Source organism: Oncorhynchus keta, chromosome 29 (assembly GCF_023373465.1).
Source record: "Oncorhynchus keta strain PuntledgeMale-10-30-2019 chromosome 29, Oket_V2, whole genome shotgun sequence".
NCBI lineage: Eukaryota > Metazoa > Chordata > Actinopteri > Salmoniformes > Salmonidae > Oncorhynchus > Oncorhynchus keta.
The window spans coordinates 11666588-11682538 of NC_068449.1; the positions used below are offsets into that span (position 1 = coordinate 11666588).

The 15951-nt window shown below is 45.9% G+C and overlaps 1 protein-coding gene across 6 annotated transcripts in view; it reads right to left on the reverse strand.

The window, feature by feature from the left end:
- The window catches only part of LOC118362308 (kinase D-interacting substrate of 220 kDa B-like), a 126360-nt gene that overhangs the window by 90654 nt on the left and 19755 nt on the right, over window positions 1–15951 (reverse strand). For all 6 annotated transcript variants that reach the window (XM_052485897.1, XM_052485896.1, XM_052485899.1 and 3 more), the window contains exons 2-7: window positions 6500–6637; window positions 4708–4806; window positions 4037–4135; window positions 2528–2626; window positions 2313–2411; window positions 2000–2098 (exon numbers count right to left, since the gene is read on the reverse strand). In XM_052485897.1, the coding sequence (XP_052341857.1) occupies window positions 2000–2098; window positions 2313–2411; window positions 2528–2626; window positions 4037–4135; window positions 4708–4806; window positions 6500–6616 (612 nt within the window). In that variant the 5' untranslated portion in view covers window positions 6617–6637. The remainder of the gene's footprint in view (window positions 1–1999; window positions 2099–2312; window positions 2412–2527; window positions 2627–4036; window positions 4136–4707; window positions 4807–6499; window positions 6638–15951) is intronic.

Here is a 15951-nt window from a genome sequence, read left to right on the forward strand (position 1 = left end):
ATGCTGATAGGTGGAGAAGAACAGTCTGATTTGAGTGATTCAGCACAATGCTGATAGGGGGAGAAGAACAGTCTGATTTGAGTGATTCAGCACAATGCTGATAGGGGGAGAAGAACAGTCTGATTTGAGTGATTCAGCACAATGCTGATAGGGGGAGAAGAACAGTCTGATTTGAGTGATTTAACACAATGCTGATAGGGGGAGAATAAACAGTCTGATTTGAGTGATTCAGCACAATGCTGATAGGGGGAGAAGAACAGTCTGATTTGAGTGATTCAGCACAATGCTGATAGGGGGAGAAGAACAGTCTGATTTGAACGATTTAGCACAATGCTGATAGGGGGAGAAGAACAGTCTGATTTGAACGATTTAGCACAATGCTGATAGGGGGAGAATAACAGTCTGATTTGAGTGATTTAGCACAATGCTGATAGGGGGAGAATAACAGTCTGATTTGAACGATTTAGCACAATGCTGATAGGGGGAGAATAACAGTCTGATTTGAGTGATTTAGCACAATGCTGATAGGGGGAGAAGAACAGTCTGATTTAGCACAATGCTGATAGGGGAGAATAACAGTCTGATTTGCGTGATTTAGCACAATGCTGATAGGGGAGAATAACAGTCTGATTTGAGTGATTTAGCACAATGCTGATAGGGGAGAATAACAGTCTGATTTGAGTGATTTAGCACAATGCTGATAGGGGAGAATAACAGTCTGATTTGAGTGATTTAGCACAATGCTGATAGGGGAGAATAACAGTCTGATTTGAGTGATTTAGCACAATGCTGATAGGGGAGAAGAACAGTCTGATTTGAGTGATTTAGCACAATGCTGATAGGGAGAGAAGAACAGTCTGATTTGAGTGATTTAGCACAATGCTGATAGGGGAGAAGAACAGTCTGATTTGGCCTGATTTAACACAATGCTGATAGGGGAGAAGAACAGTCTGATTTAACACAATGCTGATAGGGGGAGAATAACAGTCTGATTTGAGTGATTTAGCACAATGCTGATAGGGGGAGAAGAACAGTCTGATTTGAGTGATTTAGCACAATGCTGATAGGTGGAGAAGAACAGTCTGATTTGAGTGATTCAGCACAATGCTGATAGGGGGAGAAGAACAGTCTGATTTGAGTGATTCAGCACAATGCTGATAGGGGGAGAAGAACAGTCTGATTTGAGCGATTTAGCACAATGCTGATAGGGGGAGAAGAACAGTCTGATTTGAGTGATTTAACACAATGCTGATAGGGGGAGAATAAACAGTCTGATTTGAGTGATTCAGCACAATGCTGATAGGGGAGAAGAACAGTCTGATTTGAATTCAGCACAATGCTGATAGGGGAGAAGAACAGTCTGATTTGAAATTTAGCACAATGCTGATAGGGGGAGAAGAACAGTCTGATTTGAACGATTTAGCACAATGCTGATAGGGGGAGAATAACAGTCTGATTTGAGTGATTTAGCACAATGCTGATAGGGGGAGAATAACAGTCTGATTTGAACGATTTAGCACAATGCTGATAGGGGGAGAATAACAGTCTGATTTGAGTGATTTAGCACAATGCTGATAGGGGGAGAAGAACAGTCTGATTTGAACGATTTAGCACAATGCTGATAGGGGGAGAATAACAGTCTGATTTGAGTGATTTAGCACAATGCTGATAGGGGGAGAATAGCAGTCTGATTTGAGTGATTTAGCACAATGCTGATAGGGGGAGAATAGCAGTCTGATTTAGCACAATGCTGATAGGGGGAGAAGAACAGTCTGATTTGAGTGATTCAGCACAATGCTGATAGGGGGAGAAGAACAGTCTGACAAGGCCTCATGTCACAGTGTAGTAAGACGTTTCAACCACAACCTCTAACAATACTGAACTTGTTTGGTGAAAATAGCAAACAAACAAACGCCTGTCTTGCATGAGCCTTTAGTGAGTAGTTGTGACCGTATAGGGATATCCTGGAGTTTTAATAAGAGTAGGGAGGTCCACTTACCGCTCCCTCCTGGTCCACATCAGCCCCATTGACCAGCAGGTGCATCACACTGTCAAAGTGGCCCTTCCTGGCTGCCCAGATCAACGGGGTAGTGCCATACTGAGAGAGAGAGAGAAAGAAGAGAAAGAGAGAAAGAGAAAGAGAGAGAGAAAGAGAGAAAGAGAAAGAGAAAGAGAGAATTGCTGATTATTGAAACACCTTAAGTAGGGTCATTGGCGTAGTTTAAATAAGATCCTAACTTACTTCAGGTTGCTTTTTAAAAATAATTTTGTATAAGACAGAACCGGTGGTGAGTATGTGTCTGTGTGCTTACCTTGTCAGAGCAGTTGACTTTAGCGCCATGCTTAATGAGGAGATGGACAATCTCAGCATGGCCTCGTCCGGCTGCCCAGATGACAGGAAACACACTGTACTGGAAGGACAAACATTAGCATATTTAACTAACACTGTAATAGACTAATGATATACAGTACCTAATTATGACAATAAGTTAATACACGGTAAACGCTCTTTATATAGGAATAGTACCTGGCCAGTGATGTTGGGGCTAGCTCCTTTCTCCAGCAGCAGCTGGGCCACCTCCACACGACCCTTATAGGAAGCCCACATGAGGGCGCTCCATCCCCCCTGTACAGTAAAACACACAGACAGAGAGAGAGAGAGAGAGACAGAGAGACAGAAAGAGAGACAGAGAGAGACAGAGAGACAGAGAGAGACAGAGAGAGAGAGAGAGAGACAGAGAGAGACAGAGAGAGAGACAGAGAGACAGACAGAGAGAGACAGAGAGAGACAGAGAGACAGAGAGACAGAGAGACAGAGAGACAGAGAGAGAGAGAGAGAGAGAGAAGCAGTGGAGTAGTCATATAGCACAACGTGTACGTAGCCACACAGTGGATTTAATACTGTTATTACTACAGACAGGCTGGCACCAAACCCTGCCATGACTGATGTCACCTTAGAATAGAACAAGTCCACTAAATAAAACATCTGAAATGAAAACAGCACATCTCAGAAGGTAAAAGTGAGAAAGCCTTGGCCATGACACTCATAATGAACAAACAGGCATTAGTCTTTTCTCCATTACCCCCAATGCTACTTCAATACCACTCTGAATGCTTTCATTTGCAGAGGAAAACCAAAAGGCTCATCTCTGTCATTGGCGTATTGCAAAAACAAGGCATTTAGAATAGCCTTGAATATGAACTATACTATGAAATTTGAATGAACACAGAACTGTGGAAAGATACTGTAGGATATGAAATGGGCTTCCTTCCACTGAGAGGTTGTTTTACAGTTATTAACCAGGTTAATGTACTCCAGACATCCAGAGCTCACGAAATGCAATTATTACAAAATGGAGGAGATCATAATGAAGCTAATGGAATCGTGTCTGAAGCTAACGGATGAATCACTACAAAGCAGGCCGTCATTGTAAATAAGAATTTCTTCTTAACCGACTTGCCTACTTAAATAAAGGTTCAATACCTTTTTAAAAAGCAGCCTGGAATGGATTGCAGTGACACATAAAAACATAGAGGAAGAATGTGAAGAAACTAGTTCTACCATTGTATGTCAGGTCTGGTAGTGTGACAGCAAAAAATAAAGAATATCCGTGCAAATGGACCAGTAAAGCAAGTATTGTATTGTTTAGTATTCTGCGGTTTTAACCAATCAGCATTCAGGATTAGACCCACCCGTCATATAAATTGTATTGTATTCTAGCTCTCATACGGAATATCCTATGGACACTATTCATGACAGATACACTGCTGTGCCAGAGTTGTAAGCTACCTTCTTCACCCCAGAATGTTTTAGACATGAAAGCTTTTCAAAATACATTATTATCCAGAAAAAGAAGGCCAGATCAAGCATAATCATCCTTTCATCTTTTTCTAAAGATGTTTTTCCGAGCTGTTTCAATCAAACTAGTTTTTCAAGAGAAATGTTACACACCGGTTCAAAAGCTTTATGTTACCCACTCTGCCAATGTCTCTTCCCAATACCCAGCACCCAGTGCCATCCCCTCTACTCTCCTACCATGTCCCGGTGCTCCAGGCTGGCATTGTTGGCCAGCAGCTCCTTCACCACCTCCACATGGCCCTCCTTAGCCGCCGAGATCAGCGCCGTCCAGCAGTCCTGTTGACGGGCAGAACACACAGGGGTTACACTGGGTCGCCACGGAAACCCCAATCACGTTGTGGCTCCACAATGCTGTACCTACCAGCTGGTCGTACCAGGTGCTCATGGATGCAGGGTGGAGACAGTTAGTGTCAGAAAGAGAAAAGAGAGAGAGAGAGAGGGAGACGGTGCCCAGGTCTGGTCAGTCTCACTCAGTCTAGTGTAGTGAGAGTCTGAGTGTGTGTGTGTGTGTGTGTGTGTGGTTTAGTAAGAGGTTGAGAGTGTGTGTGTGTGTGTGGGTGTGTTGATGGAGACAGCAGATATACACCCTGTCATTTACTCTAACTGAGGCCTGAGGCATTCTACAGGTGTTCATTATGGGGCTCTGTTTTAACCCAACCACAGTGTGGTGAGTTCTGCAGCCTGGACACTAAGACCTCTGTGCCATGTCTGAATAATGTGGCTAAAACAACACCAAACCTCAAAGCCATGGTCTAACTACCATTTGGTGTGTGTGTGTGTGTGTGTGTGCGTGTGTGCGTGTGTGCGCGTCTGTGTATGCGCGTCTGTGTGTATGCGTGTCTGTTTACCACATCATCTAGGTTGACATTGGCTCCCCTCCTGAGGAGCTCCTGGACCATCTCTAGGCTGCCCTGTTCTGATGCCATCATGAGGAGAGTCTGACCATTCTGAGGAGACAGAGAGAGAGACAGAGAGACAGAGAGACAGAGAGACAGAGAGACAGAGAGAGAGACAGAGAGAGAGAGAGAGAGAGAGCGAGAGAGAGAGAGAAGAGAGCCGAGAGAGAGAGAGAGAGAGAGAGAGATAAGAAAGAGATAAGAAAGAGAAGAGAGAGAAGAAAAGAGAGAGAGAGTGAGAGGAGAGAGCGAGAGAAGAGAGCGAGAGAAGAGTGCGAGAGAAGAGAAGAGTGCGAGAGAAGAGTGCGAGAGAAGAGTGCGAGAGAAGAGTGCGAGAGAGAGAGAGTGCGAGAGAAGAGAGTGAGAGAAGAGAGCGAGAGAGAGATAAGAAAGTGATAAGAAAGAGGAGAGAAGAGAGCGAGAGAGAGAGATAAGAAAGTGATAAGAAAGAGGAGAGAAGAGAGCGAGAGAGAGAGATAAGAAAGTGATAAGAGAGCGAGAGAAGAGAGCGAGAGAAGAGAGCGAGAGAAGAGAGCGAGAGAGAGAGATAAGAAAGTGATAAGAAAGAGAGAGAAGAGAGCGAGAGAAGAGAGCGAGAGAAGAGAGCGAGAGAAGAGATAAGAAAGAGATGAGAGAGAAGAGAGAGAGAAGAGAGCGAGAGAAGAGAGCGAGAGAAGAGAGAGAAGAGAAAGAGACAAACAGTTATCAATCACACCAAAGTAGCCTAACTACTAACTACTAAGCCCAGATTTCATTGGAGCATCACTTTAATATGATGATATAATTAAGCAATAAGGCCCGACGAGGTGTGAGATATGGCCAATATACCACAGCTAAGGGCTGTTCTTATGCACAACGTAACGCGGAGTACCTGGATACAGCCCTGAGCTGTGGTATATTGGCCATATACCACAAACCCCAGGGTATCATATTGCTATTATAAACTGGTTAGCAATATAATTAGAGCAGTAAAAATAAATGTTGTCATACCCGTGGTATACGGCTGTCAGCCAATCAGCATTCAAGGCTGGACCCACCCAGTTTATAATGTGGTATGAAAGATTCAAAAATGGGTTTACACAGAATACTAATGGCTGTTTTAGTTGCTTATTGACCTGGTAAAGTGTTAAATATGTGGAGGTTGGATTAGTTGGTAGATTTAAGCTGCGATCACACAGCCAGTCCAATTCTGATGTTTTTTCCACTAATCACATCAGATCTTCTCACATCAATTCATTTTCAGAAAAGACTATCAGAATTGGGCTGCCTGTCTAAAAAACAATCAGCATCCAGGATTTAAAATACCTGTTTTAAAATCTTAAATAAAATGTCTCAGGCTTCATCCGTACTACAACGGTGGATATTGCTCTAGCATGCTTGTAGCTGTGTGTGCATGTCACATATGGCTTGTGGCTGAACTCTTCATTGAGACAATGTTAAAGGGGAAGTTCACCCATCTTTACATATGGCCTTATTTTCATTCTTTCTGTGCTAGTAGTTGATCCCCGAAACTGTTTTTTTTTTAATATTTTGTTTCATCAATCTCACATTTTGCTGAGTCATCGCTTGCCATTGATTACAATGCATTATGTAAATGTATCTAAAGCATGTTATGAAACACTCCAAACCAACTCCTATTACATCACAATCTCACTCTAGATAATATCTCTGCACTAAATAAGGCCACATGTAAAAACGGGTGAACTTCCCCTTTAATGTATACTTAGCAGTGCCTTCCACTCACCTCACTCCTGCTGTCCACCTCCTTGAACTTGTCCAGGTGGGCTTTGATGGCCGGCACGTTGTCCTCCTCCACGTAGCTGAACAGGCTCTGGATGGCCAGAGAGGTGCTGGTGTCCATGGCTACGCCTCACCGCCACAACTGAGACACACAGAGAGGGGTTATTATGACACATAAGCCTAGCTGGCACAGTAGCTGGCTGGACATATTTGAAGCTCATGTTCATAAGAACATCATAACAAAACCCATTCATAAGCCAGAAGGTAGTGAGTATGGCCCAGTACATCACTGGGTCCAAGCTTTCTGCCATCCAGGACCTCTATACCAGACCGTGTCAGAGGAAGGCCCTAACAATTGTCAAAGACTCCAGCCACCCTAGTCATAGACTGTTCTCTCTGCTACCGTACGGCTTGAGGTACCGGAGCGCCAAGTCAACGTCCAAAAGGCTTCATAACAGCTTCTACCCCCAAACCATAAGACTCCTGAACAACTAATCAAGGGCTACCCAGACCCCTCTTTTACGTTGCTGCTACTCTCTGTTTATAATCTATGACCAGTCACTTTAACTCTACCTACATGTACGTATTACCCCAATTACCTCAACGAACCGGGGCCTCCGCACATTGACACTGTACCGTTACCCCCTGTATATAGCTTCACTTGTTATTTTACTGCTGCTGTTTAATTATTTGTTACTTTTATTTTTAATGTTTTACTTGCCTATTTTACTTGTCTAAAAGGATGAAACAGCGTCTGTGCCACCAGTAAGTACAGATAGTAGTATAAATGCTCTCATCTTATCTATGAACATAGACAGGGCTCTAACTCCTCTAGCTCCACAATGAAATAGGGTGCAGGCCAGACAGCAGGCTGTTAGCCAGCCTGCCAGCATAGTAGAGTCTGCCACTAGCACAGTCAGTGTAGTCAGCTCAGCTATCCCCATTGAGACGACCGTGTCTGTGCCTCGACCTAGGTTGGGCAAAACTAAACATTGCGGTGATCGCCTTAGCAATCTCACTGGAATAAAGACCTCCTCCTTTCCTGAAATTATTGAAAGAGATTGTGATACCGCACATCTCACAATAGGGCTACTTAATGTTAGATCCCTCACTTCCAAGGCAGTTATAGTGAATGAACTAATTACTGATCATAATCTTGATGTGATTGGCCTGACTGAAACACGGCTTAAGCCTGATGAATTTACAGTGTTAAATGAGGCCTCACCTCCTGGTTACACTATTGACCATATCCCCCGCGCATCCCAAAAAGGCGGAGGTGTTGCTAACATTTATGATAGCAAATTTCAATTTACCCCCCAAAAAATGTTTTGTCTTTTGATCTTCTAGTCATGAAATCTATGCAGCCTACTCAATCACTTTTTAGAGCTACTGTTTACAGGCCTCCTGGGCCATATACAGCGTTCCTCACGGAGTTCCCTGAATTCCTATCGGACCTTGTAGTCATGGCAGATAATATTCACATTTTTGGTGACTTTAATATTCACATGGAAAAGTCCACAGACCCACTCCAAAAGGCTTTCGGAGTCATCATCGACCCAGTGGGTTTTGTCCAACATGACTCCAGACCTACTGCCACAGTCATACTCTGGACCTAGTTTTGTCCTGTGGAATAAATGTTGTGGATCTTAATGTTTTTCCTCATAATCCGGATCACCATTTTATTACGTTTGCAATCGCAACAAATAATCTGCTCAGACCCCAACCAAGGATCATCAAAAGTCATGCTATAATTTCTCGGACAACCCAAAGATTCCTAGATGCCCTTCCAGACTCCCTCCGCCTACCCAAGGACGTCAGAGTACAAAAATCAGTTAACCACCTAACTGAGGAACTCAATTTAAACTTGCACAATACCCTAGATGCAGTCGCACCCCTAAAAACAAAAAACATTTGTCATAAGAAACTAGCTCCCTGGTATACAGAAAATACCCGAGTTCTGAAGCAAGCTTCCAGAAAATTGGAATGGAAATGGCGCCACACCAAACTGGAAGTCTTCCGACAAGCTTGGAAAGACAGTACCGTGCAGTATCGAAGAGCCCTCACTGCTGCTCGATCATCCTATTTTTCAAACTTAATTGAGGAAAATACCTAGGATCAAGGGAGTTACTCAAGTGTTTTAGTACTATATTTCTTGACACAATGATGAAAATAATCATGGCTTCAAGCTGCATACTGCTGCCCAATTACAACTAAACTACTGAAAGAGCTGCTTCCTGTGCTTGACCCTCCTATTTTGAACATAATAAATGGCTCTCTATCCACCGGATGTTTACCAAACTCACTAAAAATGGCAGTAATAAAGCCTCTCTTGAAAAACTATTGGCCTATATCGAACTCCCATTCCTATCAAATTTTTTAGAGAAAGCTGTTGCGCAGCAACTTGCTGAAGACAAACAATGTATACGAAAGGCTTCAGTCTGGTCTTAGACCCCGTCACAGCACGGAGACTGCACTTGTGAAGGTGGTAAATTACCTTTTAATAATGGCATCAGACCGAGGCTCTGCATCTGTCCTCGTGCTCCTAGACATTAGTGCTGCTTTTGATACCATCGATCACCACATTATTTTGTAGAGATTGGAAACCCAAATTGGTCTACACGGACAAGTTCTGGCCTGGTTTAGATCTTATCTGTCGGAAAGATATCAGTTTGTCTCTGTAGATGGTTTGTCCTCTGACAAATCAACTGTAAATGTTGGTGTTCTTCAAGGTTCCATTTTAGGACCACTATTGTTTTCACTGTATATCTTACCTCTTGGTGATGTCATTCGGAAACATAATGTTAACTTTCACTGCTATGCAGATGACACACAGCTGTACATTTCGATGAAACATGGTGAAGCCCCAAAATTGCCCTCCCTGGAAGCCTGTGTTTCAGACATAAGGAAGTGGACGGCTGAAAATCTTCTACTTTTAAACAAAACAGAGATGCTTGTTCTAGAAACAAAGAGATCTTCTGTTGAATCTGACAATTAATCTTGATGGTTGTACAGTCATCTCAAATAAAACTGTGAAGGACCTCGGTGTTACTCTGGACCCTGATCTCTCTTTTGACGAACATATCAAGACTGTTTCAAGGACAGCTTTTTCCATCTACATAACATTGCAAAGATCAGAAACTTTCTGTCCAAAAAATGATTCAGAAAAATTAATCCATGCTTTTGTCACTTCTAGGTTAGACTACTGCAATGCTCTACTTTTCGAATACCCGGATAAAGCACAAAAATAAACTTCAGTTAGTGCTAAACACGGCAGCTAGAATCTTGACTAGAACCAAAAAAGTTGATCAAATTACTCCAGTGCTAGCCTCTCTGCACTGGCTTCCTGTTAAGGCAAGGGCTGATTTCAAGGTTTTACTGCTAACCTACAATGCATTACATGGGCTTGCTCCTATCTATCTTTCCGATTTGATCCTGCCGTACATACCTACACGTACGCTACGGTCACAAGAAGCAGGCCTCCTAACTGCCCCTAGAATTTCTAAGCAAACAGCTGGAGGCAGGGCTTTCTCCTATAGAGCTCAATTTTTATGGAATGGTCTGCCGACCCATGTGAGAGACGCAGACTCGGTCTCAACCTTTAAGTCTTTATTAAAGACAAATCTCTTCAGTAGGTCCTATGATTGAGTGTAGTCTGGCCCAGGAGTGTGAAGGTGAACGGAAAGGCACTGGAGCAACGAACCGCCCTTGCTGTCTCTGCCTGGCCGGTTCCCCTCTCTCCACTGGGATTCTCTGCCTCTAACCCTATTACAGGGGCTGAGTCACTGGCTTACTGATGCTCTTCCATGCTGTCCCTAGGAGAGGTGCGTCACTTGAGTGGGTTGAGTCACTGAAGTGATCTTCCTGTCTGGGTTTGCGCCCCCTTTTGGTTGTGCCGTGATGGAGATCTTTGTGGACTCTACTCGGCCTTGTTTCAGGATGGGACATTGATGGTTGAAGATATCCCGCTAGGGGTGTGGGGCCTGTACTTTGGCAAAGTGGGTGGGGTTATATCCTGCCTGTTTGGCCCTGTCCGCGGGTATTGTCGGATGTGTCCACAATGTCTCCCGACCCCACCTGTCTCAGCCTCCAGTATTTATGCTGCAGTAGTTTATGTGTAAGGGGGCTAGGGTCAGTCTGTTATATCTGGAGTATTTATCCTGTCTTGTCTGGTGTCCTGTGTGAATTTAACTATGCTCTCTCTAATTCTCTCTCGGAGGAGGAGGACCTGAGCCCTAGGACCATGCCCCTGGCCTGAAGACTCCTTTCTGTCCCCAGTCCACCTGGCCGTGCTGCTGCTCCAGTTTCAACTGTTTTGCCTGCGGCTATAGAACCCTGACCTGTTCACCGGACGTGCTACCTCCCAGACCTGCTGTTTTCAACTCTCTAGAGACAGCAGGAGTGGTAGAGATACTCTGAATGATCGGCTATGAAAAGCCAACTGACATTTACAGCCAGAAGAGGACTGGCCACCCCTCACATCCTGGTTCCTCTCTAGGTTTCTTCCGAGGTTCTGGCTTTTCTAGGGAGTTTTTCCTAGCCACCGTGCTTCTACACCTGTATTGCTTGCTGTTTGGGGTTCTAGGCTGGGTTTCTGTACAGCACTTTGAAATATCAGCTGATGTAAGAAGGGCTTTAAAAATACATTTGATTTGATTTAGGCTCTAATGCACATTCATACATGAGTCAACAACGACAAGTTGATGTTTTGGTTAAATGTCAGTCAATATGCTTATGAATGTGTTATGGCTTGTACATACATAGGCTCTAAGCCAAGCAATGTAAAAAATGTTGTCCACTCGCTGCTTTCGGTTTTAAAGGATGGTATTTCTTTGAGCTTTAAGCTCAGAAATATTATTAGTTGGAACAATGATCTCACTTGGTGGCAGCAAACAGTGAGAAGTGCAGACTTTCACTTGCATTTCACACGGACCTAATAAGGAAGGCAAAGTACATGAGACAGGGCAGCAGCTCATTATGACAGCAGGCTATAGAGGACATGAGACTGGGCAGCAGCTCATTATGACAGCAGGCTATAGAGGACATGAGACTGGGCAGCAGCTCATTATGACAGCAGGCTATAGAGGACATGAGACTGGGCAGCAGCTCATTATGACAGCAGGCTATAGAGGACATGAGACTGGGCAGCAGCTCATTATGACAGCAGGCTATGGAGGACATGAGACTGGGCAGCAGCTCATTATGACAGCAGGCTATGGAAGACATGAGACTGGGCAGCAGCTCATTATGACAGCAGGCTATAGAGGACATGAGACTGGGCAGCAGCTCATTATGACAGCAGGCTATAGAGGACATGAGACTGGGCAGCAGCTCATTATGACAGCAGGCTATAGAGGACATGAGACTGGGCAGCAGCTCATTATGACAGCAGGCTATAGAGGACATGAGACTGGGCAGCAGCTCATTATGACAGCAGGCTATAGAGGACATGAGACTGGGCAGCAGCTCATTATGACAGCAGGCTATAGAGGACATGAGACTGGGCAGCAGCTCATTATGACAGCAGGCTATAGAGGACATGAGACTGGGCAGCAGCTCATTATGACAGCAGGCTATGGAGGACATGAGACTGGGCAGCAGCTCATTATGACAGCAGGCTATAGAGGACATGAGACTGGGCAGCAGCTCATTATGACAGCAGGCTATAGAGGACATGAGACTGGGCAGCAGCTCATTATGACAGCAGGCTATAGAGGACATGAGACTGGGCAGCAGCTCATTATGACAGCAGGCTATAGAGGACATGAGACTGGGCAGCAGCTCATTATGACAGCAGGCTATGGAGGACATGAGACTGGGCAGCAGCTCATTATGACAGCAGGCTATAGAGGACATGAGACTGGGCAGCAGCTCATTATGACAGCAGGCTAGAGGACATGAGACTGGGCAGCAGCTCACACAGCAGGCTGAGGACATGAGACTGGGCAGCAGCTCATTATGACAGCAGGCTATAGAGGACATGAGACTGGGCAGCAGCTCATTATGACAGCAGGCTATAGAGGACATGAGACTGGGCAGCAGCTCATTATGACAGCAGACTTGAGACTGGGCAGCAGCTCATTATGACAGCAGGCTATGGAGGACATGAGACTGGGCAGCAGCTCATTATGACAGCAGGCTATAGAGGACATGAGACTGGGCAGCAGCTCATTATGACAGCAGGCTATAGAGGACATGAGACTGGGCAGCAGCTCATTATGACAGCAGGCTATAGAGGACATGAGACTGGGCAGCAGCTCATTATGACAGCAGGCTATAGAGGACATGAGACTGGGCAGCAGCTCATTATGACAGCAGGCTATAGAGGACATGAGACTGGGCAGCAGCTCATTATGACAGCAGGCTATAGAGGACATGAGACTGGGCAGCAGCTCATTATGACAGCAGGCTATAGAGGACATGAGACTGGGCAGCAGCTCATTATGACAGCAGGCTATAGAGGACATGAGACTGGGCAGCAGCTCATTATGACAGCAGGCTATAGAGGACATGAGACTGGGCAGCAGCTCATTATGACAGCAGGCTATAGAGGACATGAGACTGGGCAGCAGCTCATTATGACAGCAGGCTATAGAGGACATGAGACTGGGCAGCAGCTCATTATGACAGCAGGCTATAGAGGACATGAGACTGGGCAGCAGCTCATTATGACAGCAGGCTATGAGACTGGGCAGGACATGAGATGAGACTGGGCAGCAGCTCATTATGACAGCAGGCTATAGAGGACATGAGACTGGGCAGCAGCTCATTATGACAGCAGGCTATAGAGGACATGAGACTGGGCAGCAGCTCATTATGACAGCAGGCTATAGAGGACATGAGACTGGGCAGCAGCTCATTATGACAGCAGGCTATAGAGGACATGAGACTGGGCAGCAGCTCATTATGACAGCAGACTATGGAAGACATGAGACTGGGCAGCAGCTCATTATGACAGCAGGCTATAGAGGACATGAGACTGGGCAGCAGCTCATTATGACAGCAGGCTATAGAGGACATGAGACTGGGCAGCAGCTCATTATGACAGCAGGCTATAGAGGACATGAGACTGGGCAGCAGCTCATTATGACAGCAGGCTATAGAGGACATGAGACTGGGCAGCAGCAGACTCATGAGACTGGGCAGCAGCTCATTATGACAGCAGGCTATAGAGGACATGAGACTGGGCAGCAGCTCATTATGACAGCAGGCTATAGAGGACATGAGACTGGGCAGCAGCTCATTATGACAGCAGGCTATAGAGGACATGAGACTGGGCAGCAGCTCATTATGACAGCAGGCTATAGAGGACATGAGACTGGGCAGCAGCTCATTATGACAGCAGGCTATAGAGGACATGAGACTGGGCAGCAGCTCATTATGACAGCAGGCTATAGAGGACATGAGACTGGGCAGCAGCTCATTATGACAGCAGGCTATAGAGGACATGAGACTGGGCAGCAGCTCATTATGACAGCAGGCTATAGAGGACATGAGACTGGGCAGCAGCTCATTATGACAGCAGGCTATAGAGGACATGAGACTGGGCAGCAGCTCATTATGACAGCAGGCTATAGAGGACATGAGACTGGGCAGCAGCTCATTATGACAGCAGGCTATAGAGGACATGAGACTGGGCAGCAGCTCATTATGACAGCAGGCTATGGAGGACATGAGACTGGGGGCAGCAGCTCATTATGACAGCAGGCTATAGAGGACATGAGACTGGGCAGCAGCTCATTATGACAGCAGGCTATAGAGGACATGAGACTGGGCAGCAGCTCATTATGACAGCAGGCTATAGAGGACATGAGACTGGGCAGCAGCTCATTATGACAGCAGGCTATAGAGGACATGAGACTGGGCAGCAGCTCATTATGACAGCAGGCTATAGAGGACATGAGACTGGGCAGCAGCTCATTATGACAGCAGGCTATAGAGGACATGAGACTGGGCAGCAGCTCATTATGACAGCAGGCTATAGAGGACATGAGACTGGGCAGCAGCTCATTATGACAGCAGGCTATAGAGGACATGAGACTGGGCAGCAGCTCATTATGACAGCAGGCTATAGAGGACATGAGACTGGGCAGCAGCTCATTATGACAGCAGGCTATAGAGGACATGAGACTGGGCAGCAGCTCATTATGACAGCAGGCTATAGAGGACATGAGACTGGGCAGCAGCTCATTATGACAGCAGGCTATAGAGGACATGAGACTGGGCAGCAGCTCATTATGACAGCAGGCTATAGAGGACATGAGACTGGGCAGCAGCTCATTATGACAGCAGGCTATAGAGGACATGAGACTGGGCAGCAGCTCATTATGACAGCAGGCTATAGAGGACATGAGACTGGGCAGCAGCTCATTATGACAGCAGGCTATAGAGGACATGAGACTGGGCAGCAGCTCATTATGACAGCAGGCTATAGAGGACATGAGACTGGGCAGCAGCTCATTATGACAGCAGGCTATAGAGGACATGAGACTGGGCAGCAGCTCATTATGACAGCAGGCTATAGAGGACATGAGACTGGGCAGCAGCTCATTATGACAGCAGGCTATAGAGGACATGAGACTGGGCAGCAGCTCATTATGACAGCAGGCTATAGAGGACATGAGACTGGGCAGCAGCTCATTATGACTGCAGGCTATAGAGGACATGAGACTGGGCAGCAGCTCATTATGACAGCAGGCTATAGAGGACATGAGACTGGGCAGCAGCTCATTATGACAGCAGGCTATAGAGGACATGAGACTGGGCAGCAGCTCATTATGACAGCAGGCTATAGAGGACATGAGACTGGGCAGCAGCTCATTATGACAGCAGGCTATAGAGGACATGAGACTGGGCAGCAGCTCATTATGACAGCAGGCTATAGAGGACATGAGACTGGGCAGCAGCTCATTATGACAGCAGGCTATAGAGGACATGAGACTGGGCAGCAGCTCATTAGAGGACATGAGACAGGGCAGCAGCTCATTATGACAGCAGACATGAGACTGGGCAGCAGCTCATTATGACAGCAGGCTATAGAGGACATGAGACTGGGCAGCAGCTCATTATGACAGCAGGCTATAGAGGACATGAGACTGGGCAGCAGCTCATTATGACAGCAGGCTATAGAGGACATGAGACTGGGCAGCAGCTCATTATGACAGCAGGCTATAGAGGACATGAGACTGGGCAGCAGCTCATTATGACAGCAGGCTATAGAGGACATGAGACTGGGCAGCAGCTCATTATGACAGCAGGCTATAGAGGACATGAGACTGGGCAGCAGCTCATTATGACAGCAGGCTATAGAGGACATGAGACTGGGCAGCAGCTCATTATGACAGCAGGCTATGGAGGACATGAGACTGGGCAGCAGCTCATTATGACAGCAGGCTATAGAGGACATGAGACTGGGCAGCAGCTCATTATGACAGCAGGCTATAGAGGACATGAGACTGG